Source organism: Erythrolamprus reginae, chromosome 1, assembly GCF_031021105.1.
Source record: "Erythrolamprus reginae isolate rEryReg1 chromosome 1, rEryReg1.hap1, whole genome shotgun sequence".
Classification (NCBI taxonomy): Eukaryota; Metazoa; Chordata; class Lepidosauria; order Squamata; family Dipsadidae; genus Erythrolamprus; species Erythrolamprus reginae.
Genome location: NC_091950.1, coordinates 374,517,411 through 374,530,847, shown reverse-complemented (window position 1 = coordinate 374,530,847; position 13,437 = coordinate 374,517,411). Strand labels below are relative to the sequence as shown.

Here is a 13,437-nt window from a genome sequence, read left to right as displayed (position 1 = left end):
ACTATATTTTATACAGTATTGACCTTTTTGAGATTTTCCGGTCATTAGTGTTTGTGGCCCATTGGCTGCCAGCAGAGCAAGCAGCAGAGTCAGAAAAGGAGGAGGTTGAGGGGGAAGGCTCTGATGAGGAAGCAGAATCAGAGATAGAGCCAGGGACCTCTGTCTGCCCTCATATGGAGAGGTAGTTGTATTTGGGGCCTGAGCTGAGTGAGGGGGAGGAAGAGATGGAGCCGATCCCACATGTGTGTATGCATAGAGATGAGAGGAGAGCAATAGAAACAGTGATGGGCTACTCCTGGTGTGGTCCACTCTATAGAATGGTAGTAAATTCCGGGGATGTGTGCGCAGCTGTGTGCCTCCGCTAGGTGTGCGTGCACCCTCATATGATATTTGGCTTTTGCGCATGCACCCGAAGTCAAATCTTGTGTAAGGACACTCGCGCGAGCAAGATTTCAGCAATTTTCACCAGGCTTTTGCTTTTGCTTCACCGAAATCTCACTTGCGCACAGCCTCACGCATGATTTTGCTTCTGTGCATGCGCAGAAGCTGAATCCCATGGGAGGGGCATCTGCTGGTGCTTTCAGGCCCACCACCTGGACCACACCAGTAGCGCCCCCTGGCAGGCAGCCCTTCAGTGAATGGAAAGCAATAAGCTGGCTCTGAAGGAAATAAGCTGTTTCTGAAGGAAAAAAGTTGTAGACACTAGCCAGCCTTCCTAGCTGGGAAATAAATACAGTGGTACCTCTACTTACGAACTTAATTCGTTCCGAGACCAGGTTCTTAAGTAGAAAAGTTTGTAAGAAGAAGCAATTTTTCCCATAGGAGTCAATGTAAAAGCAAATAATGTGTGCAATTGGGGAAACCACAGGGAGGGTGGAGGCCCTGTTTCCTCCGAGGAGATTCCTAGAGAGGCCCCACGGAGGTTTCTCCCCACCTTTTCCGGCCCTGTTTCCTCCCAGGAGATTCCTAGAGAGGCCCCATGGAGGCTTCTCCCTGCTGTTTCCTGTTACAGTTTCGGAGGGTCGGGTTTGTAAGTGGAAAATGGTTCTTGAGACGAGGCAAAAAAATCTTGAACACCCGGTTCTTATCTAGAAATGTTCATAAGTAGAGGCATTCTTAGGTAAAGGTACCGCTATGGTAGTGGCTTGGAAGTGGCCTGTCATCACAGACAACCATTTGTTTTTCTATGTACATCAATCAAGTCAGATTCCTTTGTCAGAACCAGATTTGTTGCGACTAATTGTTCTATATTTGAGGTGCCAACCAAGTCCCCCTGCTGGGAAATAATTGGTAATGAATTTGCCTCAGCCTGTGTGAACAGGGACTGTGCTTGTTTGGCTTAATCATTGAAGGACTTTTTATCTTGAGTTCTCATGTGAACAGAGACTATTCGTGCCCTGTTTCAGAAGGGGGAAAGACTTTCATTTGTGAGTAATTATTTTTGGTTTGGTCTATCCAACATGAATAAAGACTGTTCCTAAGGAGGGCTGTTTAACTCATGAGTAAGTGGTTTCTCATTGCTTGCAAAGGCTGGGTCAGAACAATTAGCCAATTTCATCTTGTCTATGTGTAGATTACCTTTTCCTATCAGTGTGCTGCATGCACATCGCGACATTTCACACGATTTTCCCTCTGCGCATGCACAGAGGGACAATTTTCCTTCTTTACATGCTCAGAGAATTCAAAATCGTGGAAAATTATATAAAAAAAGATGGCGGCATGCCTGGACTGGCAAAGACAGACCAGAGCCGTTGCACCAGAATTGCACAATCGGCGGGCCGCTACCGGAGCAGAATATTGGACCACATAGGTAGGAAGCCACCACTGGTAGACAGGAGTAAGTCCTATTTTGTTCACTTGGGCTTTTTCTCAAGTAAGTAGGCAGAGATTGCACACTATTCCAAGAGCTTAATCAAATGATTGAAGGCAAATATTGTTATTATGATATTACGTTGTCTTGGGACTCCTCACAGATTGGCCTGCCCAATTTCTTTTCTTTTTTCTTCTTTTTTCTATTTTGTAGAAATTAAGTCTATTACTTTTTGCTTTTAAAAAAAAATACACAAAGGATCAGTTTAAATGACACATCAGTTCTAAACCATCAGGGATTACACAATTAGCATGATGGAAACAAACAAGAGATTTTCTGTTTTTGAAATAGGCAGGGAAGAGGCCTGAGCAATCAATTGTACAAACCGCTTCCTACAATCTGCTTTGTTTGTTTTTGTGTTAAATTACACTTTCCTATTATTTTGTCTGCCAGTCAGATGACAGATTTGTAATGAGTTAATCTGATCATCCGCAGCTTTTTATTGTTTACAACAGGGAAAAAATTACCATGGGTTTCAAACAGCAGTATAATGGAATTAAATAACTTATTGTCAATTTTTTTCATTGTTCTTATATAGTGCTTGAAATACTATAGTTACCACATAAATATATACTTTGTGTGCGAGTATTAGCAAGTATCTGCTAAGCTTATTTGTAAGCAAATAAAAGCAAAAGTTTGTTTGCAAATTTGTCCACTAGATACTGGTAGAATAAAAAATATTTTTGTCTTTACAGAAGAATCACTCTTTTTCTATCAATAAAAATACAAATTTCATCCATATTCCATTTATGGCCACAAATGCCACCTGCATAGTACAAGTAGCTGCTGTCACTGATGGTGGGGTTGGGCCTTTCAGCGACCCTGTAGCAGTGTTCATTCCAAACAATGGTAAGTCAGATTAATCCAGTGATATCAGTTAACTTTGAGAGCAAAAGTAGCGCAAAAGAAGGTTGTTGAAATTCTAGTCATGTAGCCACAGTGTAACAATAGAACAATAGCTTTTTATATGAAAAGCTCCTAATTTATTTATTTATTTTATTTTATTGGATTTGTATGCCGCCCCTCTCCGAGGACTCGGGGCAGCTCACAGTATATATAAAAACAGAACAATAATGTAAATCCAATTAATACTACAATTTAAAAACAATTAAAAGAAAAACTTATCAACCAAACATTCAGCAATCATGCTTAAGGCGAATTCATTGGTCGGGGGAAGTTCTAAAAGTCCCAAGCCTGTCGGCAAAGATGGGTTTTTAAACTCTTTCGGAAGGCAAGGAGGGTGGGGGCAGTGCAAATCTCTGGGGGGAGTTGATTCCAGAGGGCCGGGGCTCCCACAGAGAAGGCTCTTTCCCTAGTTCCCACCAGCCGACATTGTTTGGTCGACGGGACCCTAAGGAGGCCAACTCTGTGGGACCTCACCGGTCACTGGGATTGGTGCGGCAGAAGGCGGTCTCGGAGATAATCTGGTCCTGTGCCATGTAGGGCTTTATAGGTCATAACCAACACTTTGAATTGTGCCCAGAAACTGATTGGTAGCCAATGCAGTCATAATTCATAATTGAGGATGAATTGAAATTCTCAGTATCTATACTGCTATAACAGGGGTGGGTTCTGACATACCTCACTGCCGGTTTGGTTGCTCACGTGCTGCATGGGCAAGCTGTGTGGGTGCGCATGGACATGCATGTGCTTTGGTGTGTGGATGCACATGTGCTTTGGCACATGGGGGTGTGTGCACTTTGCACGCAGACATGCAGGGCCTTTGTGCCTAAACGTACATGCACTTTGTGTGCAGATGCGCATGCACAGTGCTAAAACAGTTTCTGCACATGCGCACAAGCAAAAAACAAGATGGCGGCACCTATGGCGATGCCAAGAGTGGCAGGTTTTGGTGATGAAATTTTGGAATTTGGAATCTTCAGATTAGAATAGAGAGGCCTGTCGCTGATATTATACCACTGGCTGAAGGTCCAGTTCTTCCAATTGGGATTACTGTAATGATGGCTGATAATAGCCCCTCAAGTTGGAACAGTGTCAAAGAACAAAGCTAATAACTTGTGAGTAATTATCAGAGTTTTTATGAATTTGGGGTTATCACTATACCAAATATACACTTCTCTAAAAAATTTAAAATGTTGAATTTCAAGTAGCAATGAATATCTTGTTACCCATAGATTTGGGTGACAAAGGTTTTGGGGAAACAGTCAAATTCCCAAACTCCTCACCAGTATTCTCCAAACTAATGAAAGCTTTTTTCTCAGCAAGGCATAAAATTTTCCCTTCAACATTAATTGGATTTTCCCTTCAACATAGTATTGGATTATTATGATATGCTGTGTTATTATTGCTGTTAGCCGCCCCGAGTCTTCTGAGAGGGGCGGCATACAAATCCAATCAATCAATCAATCAATCAGAGAAGATGCTCTAAAATTCAATTTGAGACATATATTTGTTATGTGGAACTAGAACTGCCCAATCCATGTGATTTTATTCTACCATTAGACAATCAGTAAATCCTTGGCTTGTTGTTTCAAAGATGCATCCTTATCAAATTCTTCAGTGCCTTCAACAATGCATTTGAAAAGTTGGGATACATGTTTTTTGTTTTATAAACATTGTAATAACTTTACCAAATTTCAATCCCATGAAATTTAGGTGCTAGATTTTTAATGAATTCTATGTGTTAAGTACCTTGGTTCAAAACATGTTGCACTAGGATGCACTGTTTTATCCAGTTAAAGGTTACAGGAATAGTTTTGAATCTACAGAAATTTTCGCAATGTCTGTATTTTATTCTTTTTTTATATTAGTATCCTGAGCAATCTGAGAATAATCATATATTCAACCTTTTTATTGCAAATCATTTATAATTCAGATCCATAGCAAAATATTGTGCAGTAATTATAAAAATCAGATATCAATTCATACTTTTCATACAAATGATCACATTTGTCTTCAGTCCTCTCCTTCTCATTGTTTTAGTTATATCTTTTATTTCTAACTTTTTGGTTATAATAAAGATCCTTTTCTTCCATGAATTTGCAAATAATGCTCCCCCCCCAACTATAATAAGATGGCAGTCTCCTTTTCTCTGTAACTTGTCTTATTCTTATAGGTTTGATATCTGTTGCACCTTCTACAACACTAGAATCTAGAAATACAGATTCACTTACAATAGTCCTTGGATTTATATGTGGAGTTGTCGTCATTGGGCTAATCCTGTACATATCTGTGATTATCAGGAAAAAAATTACAGAGGAGAACAAATTTGGGTAAGTGCCTAAATAAAAAACAAGATTAATGAACTCAATCCTTGATATATGGTTTCAAAAATGTAATTCGGGTATCAATCTGTAGTTCTTTGATGGGTAATAGGAAACTTGTAGCAAACACTTCCCCAAACAGCTGATATTCATGTCCACCTTTCATGGTCAAATGGATCCACTTCATGCAGAGTTGCATTTTCTACCCAAAGAATCATGATAATTAAAATCTAATACATTTTGAGAGTAAGATTAGAAGTAGCTGATTCTCAATGTTTGCAATTCCCTATGGCAAAAGCTATGGCTTAACTCTGAACTAAACAGGATCTTTCTATAAAGGACAGTGTTATGTCCCCAGCAACAGTAGGGGGAGCTATTTGGCGGGAACAGCGTAACGTTCCCATTGGTTGAGTTCTGAGTATAAATATCCTGTCAAGTTGTTGAAAACCTTACCTGAGTTCCTGCTAATAAAGTTGTGTTGTACCTGCTGCTGGCTGTCCGATAATTCACTACAGACAGTGTAGTTAATTATTATCTAAAGTTTGGTTTAAAATTCAGGCTTGGCCCAAGACTAAGTCCAATGTAAGTTCTGTTTTAAATATAGTGGAACCTTTTCTGTGTAATCACATTTAGTGCTATGAGTAATTACCTAAGGGTGTTGTGCAAGTTTATTGGAAATAACAATGACACAAATAATCGAGATGAATAACTCCAAAGATTGTTCTTTTGAGGCTAAAGTTCTTCAAAAGTTAAGTGTGGTTTTAAAAGTCAGATTTATATGGCAGCATGACGCCAGTACATCTGTTCAAATGTATGTTTCAGATTACTACACTAATAAGTGCAGGTTGTGAGCACTGTTTTACTTTTCATTTACTAAAATCATTAAGATTGGAATAAGACCAATGCTGCTTTAATGATGCTTGAAAAAGTAGTAAGAGAAAATACAGGATGGGAATTCATATAGTCAGCAAGTTTAGATAACAGAGGTCCTGCTGTGCAGTATGTTTGTGAAGCATGATTCATTTGTGCATGGGATTAGAATCAGCTTTGGTCACACTAAGTAACTTAATCTCTCTTTGTTACTTTCACTGCAAAATACTCCATATGAACTCTTAACTTTTTTATTCCATTTTCTCAAATTTATGTCCCCTTCACTAAATTGACAAGATGTGTATGTTTGATTAGGCATTGTTTGATCTAGTGGTCTAGATCAGTGATGGCGAACCTATAGCATGGATGCCACAGGTGGCATGCAGAGCCATATCTACTGGCACGCGAGCCGTTGCCCTAGCTCAGCACCAACGTGCATGTGTGTGCTGGCCACCTGATTTTTTCCTTGTGCAGCGGCTCTGGGAGTACATTTTTTGTTTCCAGAGAGCCTCTGGGGGATTGGGAGGGTGTTTTTACCTTCCCTTGGCTCCAGAGAAGCCTTTGGAGCCTGGGGAGGGCAAAACATGAGCCCACTGGGCCCACCAGAAGTTGGGAAATAGGCCGTTTCTGGCCTCCAGAAGGCTTCTGGAGGGGGCAGGGGAAGCTCGCACCAGACCAGAAAGTGGGAGACCGTGACTTCAAATCCCACCTTAGCCGTGAAAGCCAGAGGAGTAAGCTTGCCTGTCACTCTTTCTCAGTCCACTTCACCTGATAGGGTTATTGTTGTGGAGAAAATAATAAAATTTGCCTTTGAACTAAGTTAGTGTAATGATTTTGCACGAGACTGAAAACAGCAATTGTGTTCTAGTTCTGTCTTGGACAAAGCCAGCTGAGTGACTTAGTCTGAGTAAATTATGGATATGGGCATACACACGACACTCCCCCCGCTCCCCCTCCTTTTTGGTATCCCACGATAAAAAGGTCACTGACTTAGAAGTATGTAAAATAATTACAGATAGCACTAAAAAAATCCTTGACAAACATCCTGGTGTTGACAAATTGTAATGTGGTGAATCAGCTTAAAAATATGATGGGTTATATCCTGTTTTTAGCACATAAATTTTTCATCTCTAATCTTTTCCAAAATAGGAGGGAACTACTTTCGGTTGCATTTTGTGAAGATTGTTTTATATGGCCAACAAAGACTTATTGTAATCTCAGTTCACAAACCTTGTGATCAGTTCTTGCTTTTTCCTTTTAAACTTTTGAAGAAACTAGATAATATTCTGTACTAAGAATATTTTTTCATAACCTGCTTCTGGAAATTTAGCTCTGTTGAAAACCATGTTTATTTCTTTAGAACAGCATGACTCAACCTAAGGCACTTTAAGATATGCAATTCCCAGAGCAAACTCCTTTTGTTAGAAAATGGTACATCATCATATTTTGAATCCTATTATAGGTTACCTTATTTAAGTTTAAATGTAGCTCTTTTTCAGAGCATGATTCTCTAATAGGAAAGATGGTGCCTAAAATTTCATATCACTTGAACAAACTTTTATTCATACAATTCATCTTTCACTAAGGGAATATAACCTATTAAAACGTCATCTATATATTAGATGTATACAGTGGTACCTCGGTTAACAAACACCTTGGTTAATGTACTTTTCAGATAACAACCAAAAATTTCAGCAAAAATTTGCTTCGGATACCGAACAAAAATTCAGATACCGAACATAAATTTTTGGTTATTATTCGAAATGTTACAAAGCACTCGGAACCCACCGCTTGCCCCTGTGGCTGTTGGTGGCAGTGGTCCCGTGGAACGAAAAGGGCCAGGAGACCAAGGCGAAGAAAACCGCACCTGGGACAAAGCAAGCAGACAGGTGGAGGGGCGGTCTAGCCGCAGCTTCCGAGCCCCGGCAGTCCCGAACAGTCGCCCCTTTTCCCTCACTCACCCTTTTCCCTCACTCCACCAGGATGCCACCTTCATGGGGGTGATATTGGGCTCCCTGAGGGAGTCTCGAGCCAGGTCCGGCAGCCCGCTTCATAGTGAGCAACTTGTGGTGACTTCTGCCCGGGCTTCGCTGCGGTGGCAAAAGATGCTTGCACCTCAGAGCCTCCGGGAGGGAGGGAAGGGGAAACACGCCACCACTGGTGGGGCATGCAGGCTGATGGGATGAACCAGCAAAGGAGGGAGGGGAAACACTGGGGGTCGCCTGTCTCCCGCATGGGTCAGCCCGCTTGGAGGGGGAAAGTCCAAAGGAGTGGGTGTGCTCCTTATTAAATGCCTGCAATTCCTCCCGAGGAAGAACCGCTCTTTTTCGGCCGAGGAGCTCACCCTCAGCCCCCTACCCCAAATCGTCGCTCCCTCTCCTCCCCTTGCTTGCATTTGAAAGAATCAGATTGCCCGCGAATGTCTGCAGGCGCCTCTACACTGGCTTTCCAGCTGGTGTGTGCCAGTGCCAGCGCTGGGTGAGTGATGGAGGGGGGAGAAAAAATCCTCAATTTTCAATTTTCCCCATAAGAAATAAGGGCTGGGAACCAATTAAATCCATTTCCATTATTTCCTATGGAGAAAATTGTTTCGGATAATGACCATTTCGGTTAACAACCAACCTTCTGAAATGGATTTTGGTTGTTAACCGAGGTACCACTGTATTTCCTTATAGATTGAAATCAGTAGATTGAAATTGTAAAATGTGGGTGTTTTTAAATTCTATTTGCTGGACTAAGCTTTCTGTTATGTATGCAAACCTACCCCTATCTACACACCAGCCACAGATTGGGTAAAATGCGGCTGGGAAATTCAAGCGGCTGTCAAATCCGCACCTCCAAGGAGAAAAAAATTAAAAGGAGCCACAAGCCTCACCGCTTTGCTTTTTCAAACTTGTTACATTCTGTTATCTTGAGATTCGTTCCAGTTGATCTTAAATAAAAAGATCAAGGCTAAAACATTATTTCCTGACTCAAACACTGGTGATGAAAGTCTAGAACCAATGTGAAACAGAAGCTGAAGAAATGGAATCATCAAAGTCCTAAGCCCCAGAATATTGCAACCTAGAAAAGGGCACATGGAGCCAAATTCAAGATTTTCTTGCAGGCGTGTAACCTACACCATACTGCAGACGAGAGGAAACGAGCACTATTCTTGAACCACTGCGGCTCCAATATATATGATTTGGCCCAAACACTGGCAGATCCGGAACCCATGTGTTTGTTTTGATTGCTGCTGTTAAAGACATGGAGGAGGTTCAAGCCATGTTTGTTGCCTTTTGTCAGGAGATTCAAACCCTGACTCAAACTGTGGCAGACCTCCAAGTCCAGGTGGGCCAATTGGCTCAGCCGGTCCAGCCAGCCCCATCGGTCCAGCAGGTCGTTCCAGCCCCACCGCCTTTGCCATGTCGGAAGTGTTTTGTGGCCATGCCGGAGAAGTTTTGTGGAGACCGCTGCCAGTTTCCTGCTTTTCTCAGTCAGGTGCAGCTGTTCATTAATGCCTGGCCCATGGACTTTCCTCTGGATGTAGAGAAGGTGACTTTCCTCTGCAGTTTGTTTACCGGCCCAGCTGCAGCGTGGGTGTCAATATAATGTGACCTTGTCCTTAAGGCTAACCTGCGACGCTTCCCCCTATGAAGTGGGTGCAGTTCTTAGCCACATATTTCCAGATGGAACAGAGACTACTATAGCCTTTTTCTCAAGAACCCTGACCCCTGCAGAGAGGAACTATAGCCAAATATTTATTTATTTATTTATTTATTTATTTATTTGTTGGACTTGTATGCCGCCCCTCTCCGAAGACTCGGGGCGGCTCACAACATGTAAAAACAGTCACAACAATCCAATTAATTAAAATTTAACGATTTAAGAAAAGAAACCCCATATGATAACAGACACACACACAAGCATACCATGCATAAATTAACGTGCCCAGGGGAGATGTTTAGTTTCCCCATGCCTGACGACAAAGGTGGGTTTTGAGGAGTTTTCGGAAGGCAGGAAGAGTAGGGGCAGTTCTAATCTCTGGGGGGAGCTGGTTCCAGAGAGCCGGTGCCGCCACAGAGAAGGCTCTTCCCCTGGGACCCGCCAACCGGCATTGTTTGGTTGACGGGACCCGGAGAAGGCCCACTCTGTGGGACCTAATCGGTCGCTGGGATTCGTGCGGCAGGAGGCGGTCTCGGAGATATTCTGGTCCGATGCCATGAAGGGCTTTAAAGGTCATAACCAACACTTTGAATTGTGACCGGAAATTGATCGGCAGCCAATGCAGACTGCGGAGTGTTGGTGAAACATGGGCGTACCTAGGTAAGCCCATGACTGCTCTCGCAGCTGCATTCTGCACGATCTGAAGTTTCCGAACACTTTTCAAAGGTAGCCCCATGTAGAGAGCATTACAGTAGTCGAACCTCGAGGTGATGAGGGCATGAGTGACTGTGAGCAATGAGTCCCGGTCCAGATAGGGCCGCAACTGGTGCACCAGGCGAACCTGGGCAAACGCCCCCCTCGCCACAGCTGAGAGATGGTTTTCTAATGTGAGCTGTGGATCGAGGAGGACGCCCAAGTTGCGGACCCTCTCTGAGGGGGTCAATAATTCCCCCCCCAGGGTGATGGACGGACAGATGGGATTGTCCTTGGGAGGCAGAACCCACAGCCACTCCGTCTTATCCGGGTTGAGTTTGAGTCTGTTGACACCCATCCAGGCCCCGACAGCCTCCAGGCACCGGCACATCACTTCCACCGCTTCGTTGACTGGGCATGGGGTGGAGATGTAAAGCTGGGTATCATCGGCATATTGATGATACCTCACCCCATGTCCTTGGATGATCTCTCCCAGCGGTTTCATGTAGATGTTAAATAGCAAGGGGGAGAGGACCGACCCCTGAGGCACTCCACAAGGGAGAGACCTCGGAGCCGACCTCTGACCCCCCACTAACACCGACTGCGACCGGCCAGAGAGGTAGGAGGAGAACCACTGCAGAACAGTGCCTCCCACCCCCAACCCCTCCAACCGGCGCAGAAGGATACCATGGTCGATGGTATCGAAAGCCGCTGAGAGATCGAGGAGCACCAGGACAGAGGATAAACCCCTGTCCCGGGCCCGCCAGAGATCATCCATCAACGCGACCAAAGCGGTTTCCGTGCTGTAACCGGGCCTGAAGCCTGACTGTCGGGGACCTAGATAATCAGCTTCTTCCAAGGACCGTTGGAGCTGGAGCGCTACCACCTTCTCGACAACCTTCCCCATAAAGGGAAGGTTGGAGACTGGACGATAGTTGTTAAGTACGGCTGGGTCCAGGGATGGCTTCTTGAGGAGGGGGCGCACAAGCGCTTCTTTATAGAGTGGTGGAAAAACTCCCCTCCCCAAAGAAGCGTTGGTAATCTCCTGGGCCCAGCTCCGTGTCACCTCCCTGCTGGCCGAGACCAACCAGGAGGGACACGGATCCAGTAAGCAGGTGGCAGAACTCACAGCTCCGATGGCCTTGTCCACTTCATCAGGTGTCACCAGATCAAACTCTTCCCAGACAGGTGGACAAATAGATAAAGAAGCATTAGCAGCCATGGAAGGAGTTAAAAAATTCATGAATATCTATATGGCCGGTCATTCGAGCTCATTACCGACCATACGGAGAGGGGCAGCATACAAATCCAATAAATTATTATTATTAATAATTATTATAAACCCCTATTAGGACTATTTGCAGAAAACAAAGCCACACCTGCCTTTGTGTACCCCAGAATGACCAGGTGGGCAATCTTTCTATCCGGCTACAATTACACCTTAAAACACCGGTGTGGGGGAGGAGATCAGCCATGCCGAGTCATCATCATCATCATCATCATCATTATTATTATTATTATTATTATTATTATTATTATTATTTATTAGATTTGTATGCCGCCCCTCTCCGCAGACTCGGGGCAGCTCACAGCATTGTGAGTCATTGACCGGAAACTAAGGTAATTAATGACCCTGCACCAGCAGCAGACGTATTGTTAATAGAATTAGGCGATTGCCCAAACATAACAAACAGCTGAGGAAGTGTCTAAGGAAACACAAAAGGACACTTCACAACATAGCAAATTACATACTCAAGGGATGGACAGAGGAAACACTCCGAGAAGAACTCAAACCATATAAGAACAAACAATTAGAATTATCCATGGGATTCCAGCAGGGGGAGCCAAGGACTCCTGGAGGCCGGTGTGAGTACCGCAGGCTCAAGGCAGGGAGACTCAATGCAGGCCAGGCCTATGGATCTCCACGGAGCCGCGCAAGAGCCAGCCATCCTCCTTGCCGATGGCGACTCAACTGAATTACCCAGCTCAGAGAGAGCAACCCAATGGCCAATCAGATTTGAGGACTATGTCACCTGGTTGACTGATTAACACATATGCAAAGGACAAGGAGGGGAAAGGTGTTATGTATGCAAACATGCCCCTATCTACATACCAGCCATGGATTGGGTAAAACGCGGCCAGGAAATTCAAGCGGCTGTCAAAGCTGCGCCTCCAAGGAGAAAAACTTTTAAAAGGAGCCACAAGTCGTGCTACTTTGCTTTTTTGTACTTGTTACACTTGTTGCTACGTTCTGTTTACTTTGAGGTTCATTCCAGCCGATCTTAAATAAACAGATCAAGGCTACAACGTGTCCTCCATTATTTCTTGAATCAAACACTTCACAAAAATTTCCTTTTGAATGCACTGGATATACTGACTCAAGGAATGGGGATCTCAGCTTATTTGGGCATTTCTTCCCTGGGGTTAGGGATAGTTGGAGAGAAGGGCATGACTGTGGGCAGAAGAGGAAGGAAGGAGAATGTGCCTTTTGTGAGGGGTAATCCTGAAACTACTGTCTCCACTGACAGTTTTTAAAATAGAATCTCAATTGCGTTAACTTGGCCTCTAGTTTCTTTTTCAAATGTTGCAACTGTAAGTCATGAGAAGGAAATTAAGTAAAAGCATGAAAATGAAAGTTTTAGGTAGTACATTGCTATTAATGAACACCATTTTCAAAATGAGTATTTAAAGTAATTTTCCACTTCACCAAAAATAGTTGAATGACTCAGCCTTCCTTTTATATGGGAGATAAGTGTAAGTACCGAATGTTTATAGAGATAGATGAATGGAAACAAGTATATAACTCAGGGGGAGGAATGAAAGATGACTGGAAAAGCTGGAATTTCCTTTCCTTTTTCATCGTTTTGATTCAACCTGAGCCAAACACCTGCCCATAGTAATCCCAAAGGAAGACAATAAGTGTTCATAAGGCAGCTGCAATCCCCATACCCATAATTCCTAAAGAATTCACAGGAATAAAGTTATGATAGCATTAACATATTGTATTTCTTTACCCACCAGGTATGCTTTTAGCAGACAAGAGACAGAACTGGCTGTAAATTACAGAGTCAAGAAATCTTATGGCCGCAGACCTGTAGAACTGACATGTAAGTTTTAAATATGTGTTACAATCCT

At 43.3% G+C, this 13,437-nt stretch overlaps 1 protein-coding gene across 2 annotated transcripts in view; it reads left to right on the top strand.

The window, feature by feature from the left end:
- The window catches only part of MERTK (MER proto-oncogene, tyrosine kinase), a 138,341-nt gene that overhangs the window by 57,333 nt on the left and 67,571 nt on the right, over positions 1–13,437 (top strand). The window contains exons 9-11 of one of the 2 annotated variants that reach the window (XM_070734622.1): positions 2,566–2,719; positions 4,980–5,103; positions 13,324–13,409. In XM_070734622.1, coding sequence (XP_070590723.1) covers positions 2,566–2,719; positions 4,980–5,103; positions 13,324–13,409 — 364 coding nt within the window. Of the gene's footprint in view, positions 1–2,565; positions 2,720–4,946; positions 5,104–13,323; positions 13,410–13,437 lie in introns of both variants that reach the window. The other variant, XM_070734621.1, reaches the window with a different exon arrangement.